General features: G+C 44.7%; 1 protein-coding gene across 1 annotated transcript; it reads right to left on the bottom strand.

The window, feature by feature from the left end:
• Positions 1-3,637: 3,637 nt before the first annotated feature.
• On the bottom strand, positions 3,638-20,434 carry VMA21 (vacuolar ATPase assembly factor VMA21). Its single transcript, XM_044306413.1, has 3 exons — positions 20,281-20,434; positions 6,528-6,637; positions 3,638-4,101 (listed from the first exon to the last, which is right to left on the bottom strand). The coding sequence occupies exons 1-3, from the start codon at positions 20,340-20,342 to the stop codon at positions 3,959-3,961; spliced, it is 315 nt and encodes a 104-aa protein (XP_044162348.1). The 5' UTR covers positions 20,343-20,434; the 3' UTR covers positions 3,638-3,958.
• Between the last annotated feature and the right edge of the window lie 497 nt (positions 20,435-20,931).

Genomic DNA, 20,931 nt, shown 5'->3' with positions numbered 1-20,931 from the left:
CAGGCACTAAAAACAATGTAAAGTCAATGGTGATGGATCCGGAAAAAAAAAACTAACAGATCCTTCACCCATTGACTTACATTGTTTTTAGTTCCGGATCCAGTTTGTTCAGTTTTGATTTAATACAATCGCACAAACGGCACGGATGCATCCTTAAATCAAACGCAAGCGCTTGGCTCCGGTTAGGACATCCTCTTCCGGATCTCAACACTGGAATACAAAGTGGCGATGTGAAAGTAGCCTAACTGATCCGTTTTTTTTTTTTTTGGAGCATCAGTTTGTGTCAGTTCTGTGAGAGATTAGTTATTTTTTCCTCTGTTCAAAAATAACTGATCTCAAATGAAAGCGACAAAAACTGATCTTATGCTCAAAATAATGGATGTTTTTTTATCCCTGGACTTCCATTCTGAAGACTGGAAAGCTAAATGGTGATGTGAATTCAGCCTAAGGTCCCTTTCACACGAGCGAACTTTCTGCGCGGGTGCAATGCGTGACGTGAATGCATAGCACCCGCACTGAATCCTGACCCATTCATTTCAATGGGGCTGTGTAGATGAGCGTTGTTTTTCACGCATCCCTTGTGCGTTGCGTGAAAACCACAGGATGTTCTATATTCTGCGTTTTTCACACAGCCCCATAGAAGTGAATGGGGCTGCATGAAAAACGCATCGCATCTGCAATGCGTTTTTGACTGATGGTTGCTAGGAGATGTTGTTTATAAACCTTCAGTTTTTTATCACGCACGTGAAAAACGCATCAAAACGCATTGCACCCACACGGAAAAAACTGAACGCAATCGCAGACAAAACTGACTGAACTTACTTGCAAAATGGTGCGAGTTTCACTAAACGCACCCTAATCCGTCACGCTTGTGTAAAAAGAGGCCTAATTCTCTTCTCTGCCGTGTAGTTCATGTTGATATGCCCTAATTAGAAAGGAATTTTCTAATTGATTGTCATCCGATAGTGCCAGATTATCAGATCTTCCCATCCCTGCTTGGAGTGATTTAGGTTTTTACTTCCAGTAACTTGTTGGGTCCATGCATTGTGTTGTCATCTGCACAATCAGAATGCCCCCTCTGCTGGACACTGGTGGAAGTGCTAGGGAAATCTTTACAGTATCTCCCAGGAAAGACACATTGAGGGACATTTATCAAAACTGGCGAAGATGCCCATAGCAACCAATCAGATTCCACCTTTCATTTTCCAAAGGAGCTCTGAAAAACGAAAGGTTAAATTCAGTTTTCCTTTACACCCGTTTTGATAAATCTTGTGTAAGAAAAGTGTTAAGGCCACAGCAAATACTAAGATTTAAAAACTGACCATATATTAGAAATCAGAAGTTATACGTGTAAGGGCTCATTCACACCACTATATGAATGGGTCCGCATCCGTTCTGCAAATTTGCGGAACTGGTGCAGACCCATTCATTTGAATGGGTCCGCAAAAAAATGCAGATAGCACACCGTGTTCTGTCCGCATCCGTGGTTTCACGGAAAAGATAGAGCATGTCCTATACTTGTCCGCAATCTCATACAAGAATAGGCATTTTCTATTATGGTTGCGACCATGTGCGGTCCGCAAATTGCGGAACACACACGGCCGGCATCCGTGTTTTGCGGATCCGCAAAACACTACGGCCGTCTGAATGAGCCCTAACAAATTTTATTTTACAGTATACTTTCAGAGATATCGGCCATTTTTGCGACAGCTTACAATAGGAACTGCGGCCATGTTGTTTGTCATCTTTCAATGTGCTTCTCAGAAGATTCTGGTAAAACTGTTTAATAACAAAGTGGAATTTCAACCATCATTTTTCAAAAAGACAACACATATGTCACCACCAGTATTGCAGCACTTCCTGCTGTCTCTATTACTAAATGGCTGCTGCAAGTAAACATAATCAGGGACCTTTATCAAGAATGGCGTTCCCATATGCCAGTCTTGATCCCCCTGCGCTGGAATGAGATGCGCCTAATTGAGAGGCAGATGCCTCTGAATTAGGGATGAGCGAACCCGGGTAGCCGGACCTGAACTTTTTCACTGAAGTCCGGGTGCGAGTCATTTTATTATTTTCCGTTATAGTATTTAAAAAAAAAAAAAAAAAAAAAAAAAAAAAAAAAAAACCTCATCCACTTGATCACGCTGCCGCTGTGTCTTCCAATTTCTTTTAGCAGGACCTGCGATGACGTCACTGCACTCACCATGTGGTGAGCGCGGTGACATCCCTGGTCCTTTGGCAAGTCCTGCTGAATGAAGATAGAAGGACCTGCGATGACATCACCACAAGTTAGTTTTTTTCTAACCACTAAATTGCCATATCCTTTTACATTCTGCCTTGAGAATGCTATTATTATCCGTTATAACGGAAAATATTAAAGTAAAGTTTGGGTCCCCAGTGACTTCAATGGGGTCCAGGTTCAGGGTCAAGTTTGACCTGAAGTTCGGCCGAAGCCGGCGAACCCGAACTTCCATGGGTTCGCTCATCCCTACTCTTAATAAATTAATTGCTTCTCTGACAGTCTGTGTAGAACCCCATTAAGGAATAATAAAAAAATAGAGCTAATGAAATTTTAAGTTACTTGCAAAACTAGGGAAACCCCTTATTAGATTAAAGGGTGTGTACGAGTGGAGCATTTTCTTGCTGCAATGCTCCCCTTGCCTTGCACTGTATTGGGCAGGACAAGGTCAGTATACTAGGGGGCCTGGTGACGTCACCGACCCAAATGGACAGTGTATAGCGCTGTTCTGGGCGGTTCTAGAGCCGGTATCAGTGATATCAGTCTATAAAAAAGACCCAGAACAGCGCTATATACCCCCCATTTGTGCCAGTGACATCACTGGGCTCCCTGCTAGGCAGAAGTCTCCGCCTAGCATGCGGATGTGAAGCCCAGTACATCACCGGCTCACAACAAACAGACCTTGCTCTGTGCAATGCAGCGCAAGGCAAGGGGAGCATCGGAACAAGGAAATGCTAAAGGAGTGAAGGGGAATGCATGTCCGGGTTCAGCCCTGAAACCGGAGAAACCCCTTTAATCAGCATATAAAGAGAGGGTTTCAGATCTGTTTAAGGGCCTGTTCACATCATGTTTGGCTTATCCGTTTTAAATGTCCATTTTCATTTGAAACAGACCCATAGGTTTCACATGGAGCTTCTCTCATGGATAGAAGGGTGCATTTGTCAAATTTCCATCAGGATTTTTTTCCCCAATGCATATATTTTTTTTTAATTTTTTTTACACAATGTAATGCAAGTTAATGATAACCGGATGCTACAAGATTCAACAAATTCACATCTGTGTTGTCACGTTTGGTTCTCTGTACTGTCAAAGAAATGACAGGTGCACTGGATCTATCACACAACGGACATCAACGGTGCCTAACAGATCCCACCGACTGTGGTCCATCGGGCGCAATCATTTTTTTGGGCAAAAATGACAAAAGAATCTGCCAGGGATGTGAACTCATCCATAGGCATCCTATTGCACAATCTTGATGTTTTTTTTACATGATAAAAACACACCCAAAAAAAAACCTGGTCATTTTGATAGGATAAAAATGTGGAGTGGACAGAGACTAATAGATTTACAGACAAACCTTTCAAACACACAAACACTAAGAATACCCCAACAACCTCATTGGCTTTATTTCTTTTTATTGGTTATTTAAAGTGAAGAACGTTTTGCACAGACATACATATATAAGGGTGGGGGCAGGAGAGGTCTCTGATGTCTCAGACAAAAAAAAATAAAAAATGTATGTTCCCAACAATGGTGGACTGTTTCCTTTAAACCTATCTCTCTATAATACGAAACTGGGCATATGAAATGCAATTAAAAAATGTATTACCCTATAACTTAAATTATCACAAGTACATGCACATTGTACATAGAAGCCATGTGCAGTGTGCATGGGATCCCTGTGCATAGAGTCCTTATCCTGCGCAATGTCAGAAGGCCTCAGTCTTGTTTTCCTTCACGCCACTGCGGAGAACCTTCATTCCACGCCACGTATACAAACATGGCCAAGACCACATGTACCGCGATCACAGCCACAATGGCAGCGTAGAAGTAACTGTCCTTGTTGGACATCCCATAGGCACCTAGAAACAAAAGAGCAAAATATACTGGGTTAGTGAAACAATTGGACAGGCAGGCAAATATGGCAACCTTTGAAAATGTACACATGAAGAAAAAAAAAATGCCTGTGGGTTGTACAGACGTTTTTGATGGGGTTGTTCAAGTAAGAAAAATCACATTTTCAAACATTAAGCCATTCTTAGGTTGGCTACACGGCATATGAGCCTGGAAGACCTTGGAGAGGCATTGACTACAATGAGAACTGTGCAATGCTTCATTTCCCCTGAGGTGGCGCTGCAGATTTCCAGCAGCACACCATCTATTAAAAGGAACCCGCCATCAGAAAATGACCTATTGTTTGAATCCCATTTTTAGGTTTAACATTTTTAAAGAACTTTTGATGATTATGGTCATTCATTTTCCATGTCAATATCTATATTTAAACTAAAATCATAAAATCACACTGACCACTAAGGCAGAGTGATCCAGCAAGCAGTTCCGTCGCCAGAACTGCCTGCCGGATCCGGCAATCTGCATGCAAACGGACAGCATTTGTAGACGGATACGGATGCAGATCCGTCTTACAAATGCATTGCAAGAACGGATCCGTTTCTCCGGATGTCATCCTGAGAAACCGATCAGTTATATATTTATTTTTACCGGTCTGTAAATTAATGCCGGATCCGGCATCTGATCCAGGATTTTGGACGGAGATAATACCGCAGCATGCTGCGGTATTTCCTCCACCCAAAACGCCGTTCAGTGACTGAACTGAAGAATTCAGAATGCATGGGGATAAAACTGATCAGTTATTTTCCAGTATAGAGCCCCTGTGATGGACCTCAGTGCCGGAAAAGAAAAGCGCTAGTGTGAACGTACCCTAAGCCTGATAATATTTGCCACTTCTTGATCTGTACAGATCACTTTACTGCAGTTCTCTTTACCAATACAGGCAGGTTTAAGGCTGTATTACACAGCCCGACGTGGCAGGCTATTTATTGTCCCTTCCGGCATTGTCTGCTCGCTAGCAGAGGAGACGGATGTTATTACATGCAGCGATCTCCTCCGCAGCATGGGGAGGAGTGATCATTATGCCATTGCTCGTCTCCATGCTGTATAGTGGTTTGACGGTGGCAGATTATCGTTCTGTGTAATAATTTTTTTAACATGCCAAAAGATCTGGATTGCCCAATGAACAAGCATTTGCTTGCTCATCGGGCAATCGGCGGCAGTATTACACTGCAAGATGATCGCTAAAGAGCGTTTATACGAACGCTTGTTATCGATTATCTAAAACAGGCGTAGAAAATTATAAACGAGATGGGCCTACCGGCCCGACCCCTCCACTTTTTTAGACCTGGCGTGAGCAGGGAAAAGTCGCAGATTGCGGCGCAACTAACATTTGCTTGTAAAGGGAAGGATTCGATAACACTAGTGTCAGTTTACTGCCTTATCTTCTTATGTAAATTCCAAGAGGACATCACATGAAAAGACCATAGCAGAAATCAAAAAGCACCATAGATTTCTTACGCGGAACATACACATTAGTGTCAGTCGAACACTTTCAGCCAACAGATCTCTGTCCCAGCCTCCCAGAAACATTCATGCAAGTGTTTTCTAAGATTCCAGATCCTCTGGATAGGTCATCAGCATGTGATCGGTGGTGGTCTGACAACTGTTTGAGAAAACACTGGCATGCCTGTGAGTGCCATGGCATCTCCTTGCTCACCAAGCACAGTGCCGTACATAGTATAGCAGCTGTGCTTAGTATTTCAGCTCAGCTCCATTTACATTATTGGGGCTAAGCTGTGCCTAGGGTTGGACGATATCCAAAATATTCCCACGATAACTATATTAAGAAATTTATTGCGATAACGATATATATCACGACAAATGCCCATTTAGAAGAAAAAGACACTTGGAGCCACAAGGAGACATTATACTGTATGGGGACAGCCACAAGGAGACGTAGTTATACTTTTATATGTCATTTTTCACCATTTTGGGTATCTGTAACTAGTCAATTGACTTCTAGTAACAACAAAAACATTACAGGGTTAATTCTGTACCAGAACTACTGGTTTATAGTAGGGATGTCCCAATATTTATTCCCCTGACATCCGCCCTTGAGGAAAAGTGAAGAGGCCCCAACACACATTAGATGGTTAGCTGGTCCTGCCGACATGCATCTAAAAGCTATCACCTGCTATTGCGTCACCACCTGAACCCCAATGTGAATCGTCAAACTGATCTTTGCATCTGTGTCGAAGAAAAGTGACACATGCTGAGAGAAACCAAGAAGTAGCTCAGAACTGGCGGCAAAATATTTCCACTCCATGTGCCATCGCCTGACTGTCATGTACAACGAGCACAGATATACAGTCTGATCATACGTAACATTACAAAAAATAAATCTTGCTGTACAAACGGTCATAATGAACATACTGACCTTCAAACACGTAAACCTTCGAGGAAAAGTACAGGCCGATCGGTAGCATAATCATTAAGATGGTGAAGAATAGGAGAGTCTTCAGGGTGGAAAGTAGGGACCCGTCATTTCTGTAAAGTAAAAACGAGTCAAACAGGAGCTGTGACAGAAATAGTTACTTCCACATGAAAACTATGACTGATCTATTAGCAATAGATTAAATTACTGAGCATAGCATTAATAAGAACAACAATAATGACAGATCACCAGTCCCTCCCGCAGGCAGGCTAGTAAAAATAACTAGTAGGATACATGAGCATCTGTGTATCTCATGAAGATCGCATGCTCCCCGACAGTGGCTTTATGAAGGGAACGCTAGAGTTCCCCCCCCAAAAACACAAAAAACCCTATTAATAAAAGGGAGCCAATCTAAAAGGTGTTGTTCAGTGGAATACATTTTTTCCAGTAAGAGTAACTCCGCCCCTGGGCACTTGCGAGCCCTCATTTGCATATCTTATAAAGATCGTTTTTGATGGATTTATAAGAGCAGGAAAGATGCCAGAGGTAACGTTTTTATTAACTTTAAGCATGCTAGGGAGCAGTGGGAAAGGTTAAAAAAGTTAAATGCTGGTGACAGACTCCCTTTAATAAAAAAAAACGTAAGTATTACATAACCGATCCCCCCACTGCTGCCATTCCAACAATTACCTGGCCCCCACTTTGTAGTCCAAGGTCAAGCAAATGGCAGGAGATGTCTGTTCAATAAATCACTGACTGAGGGCAAGGAAGCGGAGACCCTTAAAGTGTTGGAATGGCAGCATCAGGGAATTGGAGAGGTAAGTAAACTGCTTTAGCCCCCCTCTCCAGATGATCTATTTAATCCCCTAACAGACATTTTTTTGACAAAGGACAAAGTGGAGGAGTTTTTCAGATGGACTTGGGTTACTTACGACGCAGATGTAAATGTAGCCTTATAGATTTATCAGCAGACAGGCTATTTACAGCACCCTATAGTCTGCCTATACCCTGAAAACATATGCATTTATAGCACTTACCCATTAATGCAATGTATTTATTCAACTATGTATCGATAAAATGATTCTCCATTTATTAAAAATAAAAAATCCGGAATAAGGGTCCATTCACACGTCTGCAATTCTGTTCCGCATTTTGCGGAACGGAATTGCGGACCCATTCATTTCTATGGGGCCGCACTATGTGCTGCCTGGAACGGGACCTGCGGACCTGCACTTTCGGGTCCACAATTCCGTTCCCGAAAAAAAAGACTTCTGTATTTAGAGACCATTCTGTCTGGTCTAATTTCTTCCGACTGAGATAGTCCGCCTCTAGATTCAGCGACCCCTTGAGATGGATCGCTGAAATAGACCTTACGTTTTGTTCTACAAAGTTGAAGATCTTGGTAGATAAGGCCAGGAGATTTTTTGACTTTGTCCCTCCCTGATGGGAGAGGTAGGCAATGGTCGTCGTGTTGTCCGAAATGATTTTTAGGGATTTAGGAACTGCCCTCAGTTCTCGGAAATTTGACAACTGAGAGCTGATCGACTGGGGCCAGAAGCCCCGATCGTAATCTTCCATTTTCGCTCCCCATCCTGACTTGCGTCCGTCATGATTTGCACATAGGGAGTTCTCTTCCATACTACTCCCCTGGAGAGGTTCCTTGGGACTGTCCACCAACATAGCGATGTCTTTACCATATGAGGAATGGACACTCTAGTCTAGAGTAACCTGTTGCCTGTTCCAAACTCTGAGAATGCAAATCTGTAGAGGTAAAAAATGCAGTTGACTCCAAGGTACTGAGGTTATGCATGATGCGAGTAGGCCCAAAAGACTCATTGCTTCCCTTATGGAGCAGATTTTCTATTGAAACTGTCTGACTGTCACGCCCTGTCCTGTGGGTGTTCTGAGGAGATCTGTCAGAGTTTCTGCACATGACTCGATCCGACAGTTTGTTTTGTTGTGGGTTTGAACAGAATCCCACCTCCTCCCCGGTGTTGTTCTTTTGGTAATTTGTGAGGCTATTTATTCCTCTCTCTCCCTATAGCCTTTGCTGGTTATAGTTCTGCCTTGTGTGAGCTCTGGAAGTTTGGATTGTCTGCTTCAACACATCTCTAGATAAGTCCTTTTTCTTTCTGTGTCTGTTTTTCCTAGGCCTCTAGGGTGACGCTAGCTCCTTCGGTTGTTAAAGGAGCTGGATGTCTTTTTCCCTCTTCCCTACAGCTGAGGGTTTGTTTCAGTGTGTTATAGTCTTAGGTACGTGGGCATGTGCACATCTACCATCGAGGTATGCACATGGGCATAGCAGCTTAGGGAATGTGTTTTAGGGATTGCTAGGAGGTGACCCCATTGTTCCCTAGCATTTGGGGCCTAGTCAGTTGTTTTGTTTGCTTTGCCGTGTTCTGTTTCCTTCCCTTATCTTACTTACCATGACACTGACCTTCTCCCGTAGTGAGAGTCTAGAATCACCCCCAGGAAACATATTTTTGATTTGTTGATGTTTACTATCCACCCGTTTGCCCAGTGGTGACAGAAAGATGTCTAAATCTGCCAATAGGTGGTCTATGGGATCGCCAATTAAGAGAAAATCATCTAAGTATGGGACTAAGATTAGTCCCCTTTTCCTCACATATGCCACCATCTCGACTACAAGTTTGGTGAAAATCCTGGGTGCGGAGGAAATTCTAAATGGTAGGGCCATGAATTGATAATGGTGTATAAACCCTCTGTGGTCTCTGATGGAGAACAGCAGAAACTTTTGGGAAGTGACATGAATTGGGACGTGGTAATAGGTGTCTTAAGTCCACCGTGCACATTAAGGAGTCTTTTCCTATTAACGGTCTTATTGACCCCAGGGACTCCATCCTGAATTTTCAGTAAGATATTTATTTGTTCAGGGATTTTAGATTTATTATGGTTTGGAACGAGCCCTCTTTTTTTTTGTAACTAGTAATAGATTGGAGTAAAAACCTCTTCCTTGCTCTTGAGACTACCACTTCCATTTTTTAAGGTCTTTTTTAAGGTCTTGCACTCCCTGCCAGATCTTGTTCTGAGCAGTCAGAGACCTGAGGCGGGATACAATGAACTTTTTTTGGGGGGGACTGAAGAAAATTCTATCCTGTAACCGGATTTTACTACCTCCCGGGCCCAGGGGTTCGGGGAGATCAGTTCCCAAAATGTAAGAACAAGGGGAACTTTCTGTTTCCCCTGGTAGCAAACAGGTCCACCTGAGGATGACCCCAGTTCTGGGCTATCATCTCAAACGCAGCCTTGTGGAGCTCCCACTTCCCTGGGACTACTCTTCTTCTGCTCAAGAAATCTGCCTGGACATTGTTCACTACTCTCAGGTGTACAGCTGTGATGGAAAGGACTGTCTTTTCTGCCCAGGAAAATATCTCCTTGGATAGATTCTGAAGATGAGGGTGGCATGCCCCACCCTGATGCCTTATGAAGGAGACTGCTGTTGTATTGTCAGAGTAAATCCTGAGATGTTTCCAGACTAGCTGACCCTGAAGGGACCTTAGTGCTTCCCAAACAGCCCCGAGTTCCCTGTAATTGGAGGACCTCCAACCTATCTCTGATGTCCAGACACCCTGAACCAAGCCCCATTGGGACACTGCTCCCCAATCGCGCTTGCATCTGTAGTTACTGTCACTACAGGAGAATGGGACCAGAAGATTCCTACAGAGAGATTCCTCTTGTCCTGCCACCAATTCAGGGATCTTTTGGTGACTGAGGAAATTGGAATCTTTTTGTCTAGGGACGATTGACTTCGGTCCCAGTGGGAGAGAAGATTGGACTGGAGGTGTCTGGAGTGGGCCTGACTCCAAGCTACTGCCTGTATGCAGAAGGTCATGAAGCCCAGAACCCTCACGAAATCCTGAATAGAAGCCTGAGACTCTGTAGGGATGATACCTTGAGGACAAGATTTTCATTTTTGGTGTCTGGAAGAAAGGACATCTCCCAAAATCTTGGCCAACTCTGGCCCGAACACCAGGGACCCCTTAAAAGGAATTGAGCAAAGTCAATTTTTTTATAAAGGCGTCCCCCGACCAAGACTTAAGCCAGAGTGGACAGAGTTAGACAAGAGTTAGACAAGGATGAGGATCTGGCGGTAAACCTCACAGATTCTGTGGAAGCATTAGCCAGAAAACCTGTGGCCATTTTAAGGAGGGGAAAGGACTCTTATCCCTAGAAGTACCCTTCCTAAGATGGTCCTCAACTCTGTTAAGCCAACAAACATTGACCTTGCAAAAGAAGTGGCTGCCACATTAGTTTTAATGAAAATGGCCCCGTCTCCCATAGTTTCTTAAAGAGGACCTTTCACTAATATACAAACTAAAAACTAACTATACCTGTGGGCAGAGCGGCGCCCAGGGGTCCCCCTGCACTTACTAGTATGCCTGGGCGCCGCTCCGTTCGCCCGGTATATGCTCCGGTGTCTCAGCTCCGTCTGTTGTATTGGACTGATTTTTTTGAAGGAGGCGTGTCCCTTGCTGCAGTGCTGGCCAATCGCAGCGCACAGCTTATAGCCTGGCTATGTAACCCTTGCAACCTACAGTCCATGGGGTCCTTAAGTTGGGAGGCATCCTCAAAGGGAACGGATGTACGTTTGCCTGCTTTAGCGACCTGTACATCTATTTTAGGCATTTCATCCCAGATTTTTGCATCTTCAGGACTGAATGGAAGTCTAGTCCTGAATTCTCTAGGGACCAAGAACCTTCTATTAACACCCACCCACTCATCCATGATGAGATCCTTCAGATTTGGGTTTACAGTAAAAACTTTACGCCTCCTGGCTCTCAAACATCTGGTCCTGTACAAACATCTGGTTGTACCTCCTCTTCAATGTCCATGGTATTACGGACGGCGGACAAAAAGGAGTCTATAATAACAGAATCAAAATAGTATTTCACTACTGATTCTGAGTCAGAGTCCTCCCTTTCCCCTTCCTCACATAATATGTCTGAGGATCCACCAACAGCCATAGGGGTGTCATCAGTATCGGAGGAGGATTCAGCAGAGATTCTAGGGCGCTTAGCGGGAGCAGCGCTAGGGCACGGTTCAGCAAGGGAATGTTTTTCATCCATAGCAGAGCGAATCTCTTCCCTAATCATGGACCTAATGTCCTGCATCTTAGCTGACCAAAGTCCCAAAGTGCCTATATGGGTGTTACAGATAGGGTGCCTATATGGGTAAGGTAATACAGCATATTAGAACAAAACCTTGGCTGCCTCCTGCCTCCTACCTCCTCCCCCCCCCCCTCCCCCCTGAAGGCTCCTTGACCCCGTGAAAAAAAGAAGGGACAAAGAGAACCTTGTAAGAAAACAGTGATGAAGGGGAATGGGTGGATATACCACCTTACTCACTGTTACAGACGTCTTCCGGGCTTCTACAAGGTCAGCACGATCCGCTTCCATGGTGCCTGTAGTCTGAGCGTGGAGCAAACACAGACTGGAGAGGTGTTCCACGTGTGGAAAGGGATCCCTCTCTTACAGCACCGCCCTCCACTGAAATTGCACCCACCTGCCTGGCAATTTGCTTCATTCAGGCCGTCTGCTGCAGCATGCTGCAAACAGCACCCTCATGACACCGCCTGAAAACAGCGTGGGACACGGCTGCATAAGCAAAGAGCCCGCAGCCTGCTCAGAGCCCCGCCGAGCAGCCAAACTGGTTCAGGGTCGTCGGACCCAAGACAGGGGACTCCCAAACGGTCAGAGTACTGGCCTGGGGGGGGTTAATGCCAGGAGAAAGGAGACCACAGGAGGACCTGATCGACCGGCCCCCTTCATCCGTGCATCCTCTTGTCCTGTAGGGACAGGAAAACACTGGGGTGTGTAAGGGGAGGGGCCCTTTTAACCCTCTCTGTTTCCTGTCCTTAGAGCGACAAGGGAGCAACCTCTATTTTGGTGCCGTCATGAAGGTGGATGCGATGGAAATTTAATTGGTCTGTGCACTTGGCTTGAGAAGGATCCCGGTAGGGGATTGAAACGTTGCCTATTTTGTGTCACATGTGTGAATAAAGACACTGCGGTTTTTTTTTACAAGAAGAGTGCTGCGTTGATTTTTCATGGATATACATGCCTGATGTCAAGGGTGAGACGCGTGCACCTGATTAACTACAAAAGCGAGTGCTGCCGGAATATATATATATATATATATATATATATATATATATATATATATATATATATATATATATATATATATATATATATATATATATATATATATATATATATATATATATATATATATATATATATATATATACACACACACACATATACATATATACACACACACACTCACCTAAAGAATTATTAGGAACACCTGTTCTATTTCTCATTAATGCGATAATCTAGTCAACCAATCACATGGCAGTTGCTTCAATGCATGTAGGGTTGTGGTCCTGGTCAAGACAATCTCCTGAACTCCAAACTGAATGTCAGAATGGGAAAGAAAGGTGGGCTACAACAGCAGAAGACCCCACCGGGTACCACTCATCTCCACTACAAATAGGAAAAAGAGGCTACAATTTGCACGAGCTCACCAAAATTGTCCTGTTGAAGACTGGAAAAATGTTGCCTGGTCTGATGAGTCTCGATTTTTGTTGAGACATTCAAATGGTAGAGTCCAAATTTGGTGTAAACAGAATGAGAACATGTATCCATCATGCCTTGTTACCACTGTGCAGGCTGGTGGTGTAATGGTGTGGGGGATGTTTTCTGGGCACACTTTAGGCCCCTTAGTGCCAATTGGCCATCGTTTAAATGCCACGGGCTACCTGAGCATTGTTTCTGACCATGTCCATCCCTTCATGACCACCATGTACCAATCCTCTGATGGCTACTTCCAGCAGGCTAATGCACCATGTCACAAAGCTCAAATCATTTCAAATTGGTTTCTTGAACATGACAATGAGTTCACTGTACTAAAATGGCCCCCACAGTCACCAGATCTCAACCCAATAGAGCATCTTTGGGATGTGGTGGAACGGGAGCTTCGTGCCCTGAATGTGCATCCCTCAAATCTCCATCAACTGCAAGATACTATCCTATCAATATGGGCCAACATTTCTAAAGAATACTATCAGCACCTTGTTCAATCAATGCCAAGTAGAATTAAGGCAGTTCTGAAGGCAAAAGGGGGTCCAACACCGTATTAGTATGGTGTTCCTAATAATTCTTTAGGTGATATATATATTTCAGGATCACAGGTGCATATCCATGAGGCAAACATAATTACAAAAAACAAAATGGCTGCACACCATTATATATACAAACAATAGAGCTAGGAAATGGGGGTCATTCTAGATAGAAGTGGTACAATACCGACAATAAATGAGTATACATGAATAATGGAAGCTCTTAGCGCTTTTATCTAGAATGACCCCCATTTCCTAGCTCTATTGTATATATAATGGTGTGCAGCCATTATATATATATATATATATATACACACACACACATATATATACACACACACACACATATATACACACACACTACACACACACACACACACATATATATACATAAACAGGTCCTTCTAAAAAAAATTTGCATATTGTGATAAAGTTCATTATTTTCTGTAATGTACTGATAAACATTAGACTTTCATATATTTTAGATTCATTACACACCAACTGAAGTAGTTCAAGCCTTTTATTGTTTTAATATTGATGATTTTGGCATACAGCTCATGAAAACCCAAATCTAAAAAAATTAGCATATTTCAGCCGACTAATAAAAAAAAAGTGTTTTTAATACAAAAAAAGTCAACCTTCAAAAAATTATGTTCAGTTATGTACTCAATACTTGGTCGGGAATCCTTTTGCAGAAATGACTGCTTCGATGCGGCGTGGCATGGAGGCAATCAGCCTGTGGCACTGCTGAGGTGTTATGGAGGCCCAGGAGGCTTCGATAGCGGCCTTAAGCTCATCCAGAGTGTTGGGTCTTGCGTCTCTCAACTTTCTCTTCCCAATATCCCACAGATTCTCTATGGGGTTCAGGTCAGGAGAGTTGGCAGGCCAATTGAGCACAGTAATACCATGGCCAGTAAACCATTTACCAGTGGTTTTGGCACTGTGAGCAGGTGCCAGGTCGTGCTGAAAAATGAAATCTTCATCTCCATAAAGCTTTTCAGCAGATGGAAGCATGAAGTGCTCCAAAATCTCCTGATAGCTAGCTGCATTGACCCTGCCCTTGATAAAACACAGTGGACCAACACCAGCAGCTGACATGGCACCCCAGACCATCATTGACTGTGGGTACTTGACACTGGACTTCAGGCATTTTGGCATTTCCCTCTCCCCAGTCTTCCTCCAGACTCTGGCACCTTGATTTCCGAATGACATGCAAAATTTGCTTTCATCCGAAAAAAGTACTTTGGACCACTGAGCAACAGTCCAGTGCTGCTTCTCTGTAGCCCAGGTCAGGCGCTTCTGCCGCTGTTTCTGGTTCAAAAGTGGCTTGACCTGGGGAATGCGGCACCTGTAGCCCATTTCCTGCACACGCCTGTACACGGTGGCTGTGGATGTTTCTACTCCAGACTCAGTCCACTGCTTCCACAGGTCCCCCAAGGTCTGGAATCGGTCCTTCTCCACAATCTTCCTCAGGGTCCGGTCACCTCTTCTCGTTGTGCAGCGTTTTCTGCCACACTTTTTCCTTCCCACAGACGTCCCACTGAGGTGCCTTGATACAGCACTCTGGGAACAGCCTATTCGTTCAGAAATTTCTTTCTGTGTCTTACCCTCTTGCTTGAGGGTGTCAATGATGGCCTTCTGGACAGCAGTCAGGTCGGCAGTCTTACCCATGATTGCGGTTTTGAGTAATGAACCAGGCTGGGAGTTTTTAAAAGCCTCAGGAATCTTTTGCAGGTGTTTAGAGTTAATTAGTTGATTCAGATGATTAGGTTAATAGCTTGTTTAGAGAACCTTTTCATGATATGCTAATTTTTTTAGATAGGAATTTTGGGTTTTCATCAGCTGTATGCCAAAATCATCAATATTAAAACAATAAAAGGCTTGAACTACTTCATTTGGTGTGTAATGAATCTGAAATATATGAAAGTCTAATGTTTATCAGTACATTACAGAAAATAATGAACTTTATCACAATATGCTAATTGTTTTTGAAGGACCTGTGTGTGTGTATATATATATATTTATTTATTTAACTCTGATAAAAAACACCCTTGTGTTTGGAAGAAAAAGGAGAGGAGGATCAAAAGGACTCCCTGACCTGCAAAAGTGTGTGTCCCAAACCTAGTGAGCGAAATAACAATTTCTCCCCACAGGGGAGCTTACGGAGGGCAGGCACACGACTCTGGTCCCGACATGTTGCCATGATGAATCCAGACCTCAGATCAGTGTGGCTTCTCCGCTTTATGCCGGCCAGAACACTGCACGATCACTTCCTGCATCCGCCGGAAGTGACGTATTTTTCAAAGAGCCGACACGCAAACCCGGCTTAAGCATCCAGGGGCAAGGCAGGAGACTTCACCCCAGGAGCAGGCTCTGGATCAGCTGGAACGAGCCCTCCCGATTCCCCCCTGCTCAGCGTTGGCATGGTACCGCAGGAGAGCAGGGGGACACCACGATCCATTATGGTGTGCAGTAGGATTCCTATCTTCATCTCCCTGCGCACAGGGAGACCTTTCTCTGCCGTGTCCTCTGTAGGGACAGGAAACACTGGTATTGGGATGGGAATTTAAACCTTTCTCTGTTCCTGCTCATACAGAGGTCAGGGGTCAATCTCCTTGTGTGCCGTCGTGGTGATGATATGGAAAAACTTTTTTATTCTGACAACCCTTCCTTTTAGGAATGCAAATATTCAAGCTATGTAAACAAACGTGCCTTCCTATATACTATATGATTCATTGTCCTGAGGAAGGGGGCTGTTTGCCCCCTGAAACGCGTAGACCTGGAATAAAGAATTGCTTTTCCTTTTAGGCTACTTTCACACTTGCGGCAGAGAGATCCGGCAAGCAGTTCCGTCGCCGGAACTGCCTGCCGGATCAGGCAAAATGTATGCTAACTGATGGCATTAGTAAGACTGATCAGGATCCTGATCAGTCTTAAAAATGCCTGATCAGTCGAAAAAATGCATTGAAATGCCGGATCCGTCGCTCCGGTGTCATCGGCAAAACGGATCCAGCATTTATTTTTTTTCACCTTTTTTTCAGTCTGCGCATGCGCATAACGGAACGACGGATCCGGCATTCTGAATGCCGGATCCGGCACTAATACATCCCTATGGAAAAAAAAGCCGGATCCAGCGTTCAGGCAAGTCTTCAGTTTTTTTCGCCGGAGATAAAACCGTAGCATGCTGCGGTTTTCTCTTTTGCCTGATCAGTCAAAACGACTGAACTGAAGACATCCTGATGCAAACTGAACGGATTTCTCTCCATTCAGAATGCATGGGTATAAAACTGATCAGATCTTTTCTGGTATAGAGCCCCTGTGACGGAACGCTATGCCGGAAAAGAAAAACGCAAGTGTGAAAGTACCCTTACCAATACCAATCTGGTCCCACGTCTTCTGCAGTAGCGCCGGAAAAAAGGTCCTGTTTTTTTCTTCTCTACGACTGTTCTCATCCCAGAAACCGCTTCTGCGGTAAGGGTAAAGACCTTGGCAGCAGTGCAGATACCACGCAAGCTGGACAGGGTACCAGCAAGGCGAGACAAAGGTGTTGTGACTCATCACAACATCATACGGTAGGCGCGATTCATTATCTATTGCGATTTTGTGTCTTTTTTTCTTCTCTTATATACTATGGGTAGCGTTTAACACTGGCTCATATTTACTGTATTTAGGTTTCCCTGACCCCAAGAGAAACCTGTTCCTACAAAATACAGACTGGAGTCTACTGGTTATACTGGGTTACTGTTTATATGATAACAGTATTGCCGTTACCAGTCAGAATCTAACAGTACTTTAGGTTTATTGCCTAAACATTACAGCAAAATCATCTGCGCAGCCTGTAGGGCGCCGCTCACACTGGTGCCACGGCTGCAGGTTTATTTGCGGAGGGTACTAATGCATAGCATTAGTATATACAGAACAGAAATGAGCGCTGAGGCCATGTTAAAGGGGCTTTTTAACTGATGACCTATCTTCTGTATAGGTCATCAGTATGTGATCAGTGTGGATCTTACATCCGGGACCCCCACTGATCAGAAGGTACTCGTGCACCGCAGCCTTCTCACAGCTTCTCCTAGGCCACTGAGGCTGAGTAGCGATACCAAGCACAGCCGCTATACAATGTATGGAGCTTTGCTTGATAAGCTGATAGAAGCCTGCGGCACTCACAGGAGCACCAGTGCCTTCTCAAACAGCTGATCAGCGGGGGTCCCAGTTGTTGGACCCCCACCGATCACATACTGATGACTTATCCAGAGGATAGGTCATCAGTAGTGTTGAGTGGATCGGGTTCGGACTGCTCTATCTGAACCAGATTAGCTGCAAAACTTTGTTTACAATATGTATGAGGCCGCTGAGGCCTTCTTCTCCTAGCCACAAGTAACACGAGATTTGTTTAGTTTTGTGCTTGTGATGTTACATTACTGTTTCAAAATCCAAAGCAGAACTTGGGTTTGTGCCTCATTAACGAAGCAGAATTCAGCTTCAGATTTTGAAACAGTTATGTATGCGCAGAACAGAACTGTAACGTCATAGGCACGAAACTAAGCAAGTGTTGTGTTACTTCTGAGGTACAGAGTGCATATTATAAACAACGTTAGGAAGTTAATCAGGTTTAGATAGAGTCGCTTTTAGTCTTTAGTGTAAAAAAAAAAAAAAAAAAAAAAAAAAAAAAAAGAAACGCCCATCACATAGTAACATAGCATATAAGGCTGAAAAAAAAACATTTGTCCATCCAGTTCGGCCTGTCATCCTGCAAGTTGATCCAGGTACAAGCCAATTTTCCCCACTTAAGTGGCCCCAAAGCCATGAGGCAGACAGCCAGGCGTCACATTTTTATCTTACACAGAAGGAGAAAAACGGTTTAGAGACCACGTACGTCAGCAATGTAAAATACAATGAGCATATAAACATAAAATCAGGTCATATGTCCGCCTATGATAATGGGGGTCTTACACGATGTTCAGTTTCTGCATGAGATCGGATGAATGAGGCCTGAAGCGGACTAGAGATTTACGGATGGCATGGAGTCCTTCTCTAAGAGTCAGGAGGAAAAAGTATCAGAGATTTTCTGCTGCTCTTAGGCTACTTTCACACTAGCGTTCGTCGGTCCGCTCGTGAGCTCCGTTTGAAGGGGCTCACGAGCGGACCCGAACGCAGCCGTCCAGCCCTGATGCAGTCTGAATGGAGCGGATCCGCTCAGACTGCATCAGTCTGGCGGCGTTCAGCCTCCGCTCCGCTCGCCTCCGCACGGACAGGCGGACAGCTGAACGCTGCTTGCAGCGTTTGGGTGTCCGCCTGGCCGTGTGGAGGCGTGCGGATCCGTCCAGACTTACAATGTAAGTCAATGGGGACGGATCCGTTTGAAGATGCCACAATATGGCTCAATCTTCAGGCGGATCCGTCCCCCATTGACTTTACATTGAAAGTCTGGACGGATCCGTACGAGGCTATTTTCACACTTAGCTGTTATATGCTAAAAATAATGCAGACGGATCCGTTCTGAACGGAGCCTCCGTCTGCATTATTATGATCGGATCCGTTCAGAATGGATCCGATCGAACGCTAGTGTGAAAGTAGCCTTAAACGTGACGCTGCAATATAATGACCCAAGGAGGATAAAAATGCTTAGATGCATAAAAGGGTGGTCTCATCACAATAAACCCCCTTCCCTATATGTCCTATGGGGTAGAGGGGTGACATAAGTCTGAGCCAGAGCAGAAACACACCAACACAGTGCCGCTCTCACCCTGGCGCACCACATCCATGTAGCATATGTAAAAACCTTGATCAGCCAAAACGTCAGAAGCCGAATGGTCTACCGGACCAGCCTCATCAGAAATGGAGGATGTCTTAAAGGGGTTGGCCCATCTGGCACATTGATGGCATATTGCTAGGACAGGGATCAGCAACCTCCACCACTCCAGCTGTTCTGAGACTACAACTCCTGGAATGCTCCATTCACTTCTATAAGAGTCAGAAGAACAATGTTGCATGCTGGGAGTTGTAGTTTCACAGCAGCTGGAGCGCCGAAGGTTGCTGATACCTGTGCTCAGATGTGCTACCAATGTCAGATAGGTGCGAGTCCCACCTATCTCCAGAACAGGGACCTGAAGTACAGGACAGCACAACATGCATGTGCAGCACGCTCTCTCCATTCATCGCTATAGGATTTCTGACTACAGTTGAAATGCGCACACGAGCAAGCATGGCCACCTCTCCACTCATCGCTCTGGGACTACCAGACTTAGAGCCAGCGCTCGGCGGTGACCGGAGGGTGGCCGCCCACTTGTGGGGTCCGGTTCAGACATGACACCCACCTGACTGATGACATATTCTAACCCCCTATAAACACATGGCGCCTGCTACAGAGAAGGGGTCAGGATATTCACATAAAGGTCCACCCTTCCCCCGCAGTCATAGATTATTAATACAGACACCAGCCATTACAATCACTACGCCGCCATCATCCCGGAGGGAGAAGACTTCCTATACAGACGGCACTGTACTCCATTCATCCCTCTGTTCTCTTCCGCACAGCGCAGTTACCAAACTCATGACGATCAATAAAGTTATCCATGTTCAAACTATGCCCAGAGCGCCCCCCTCACTCACTGGCTGAAGTCCGCGGGGGGGATGTTGGCCGCGTTCAGAGCCGCTTTATCGTATCTCTCCATGTTGGCTTTTCTGTTCTAGGAGATCAGCTTCACTTCCTGGATGAACGAGATCATGTGATCCTGGTCACATGACACGCGGCATTGAGAGCAGGCGGCGCAGGCTCAGACTGCAGCCAGTGCGGTGGTGCTGATCTCCACCAGGTGGCGCTGCGCGGCGTTCAGAGCGGCTTTGTTGTCCGGTCACATACTGGGCTAAAAGCCCTTTTGTGATGTCATGATCACGTGATCAGCCACTTGTGTGGGAGGAGTCAGGCTCTGGGCCTGCCTAGAAATGGCACGTGTTCATACAGGAGTACAGGATTACTATGTGCGCAGTAGGGGCTTGGTGTGTTTGTATGAAATGAATGTATTATTGAAAAATAGGAGGAGTGAGTAACAGAGGAGAGAACTACAACTCCCAGCACAGTCAGTCTTTTATTTTAACCACTTCCCATCTGGGCCATTTGCCCGCTTCCTGACCAGGCCTAATTTTGCAAAACTGACATATCTCACTTCATGTGGTAATAACTTTGGAACGCCTTTATTTATCCAAGTCATTCAGAGATTGTTTTCTCGTGACACATTGTACTTCATGATAGTCATAAATTTG

The sequence above is a fragment of the Bufo gargarizans genome, chromosome 9, assembly GCF_014858855.1.
Source record: "Bufo gargarizans isolate SCDJY-AF-19 chromosome 9, ASM1485885v1, whole genome shotgun sequence".
NCBI classification, from domain to species: domain Eukaryota; kingdom Metazoa; phylum Chordata; class Amphibia; order Anura; family Bufonidae; genus Bufo; species Bufo gargarizans.
This window is presented reverse-complemented; position numbering and strand designations above follow the sequence as displayed.

Bases quoted from the DNA above. Each gene is read 5' to 3' on its own strand.
- VMA21 (XM_044306413.1), bottom strand. From the start codon at position 20,342: ATGGAGAGATACGATAAAGCGGCTCTGAACGCGGCCAACATCCCCCCC. The intron at 6,638-20,280 runs GTGAGTGAGGGG...TTTACTTTACAG, and splicing joins CCCCCCGCGGACTTCAGCCA to AAATGACGGGTCCCTACTTT. The intron at 4,102-6,527 runs GTCAGTATGTTC...TTTTGTTTCTAG, and splicing joins GAAGGTTTACGTGTTTGAAG to GTGCCTATGGGATGTCCAAC.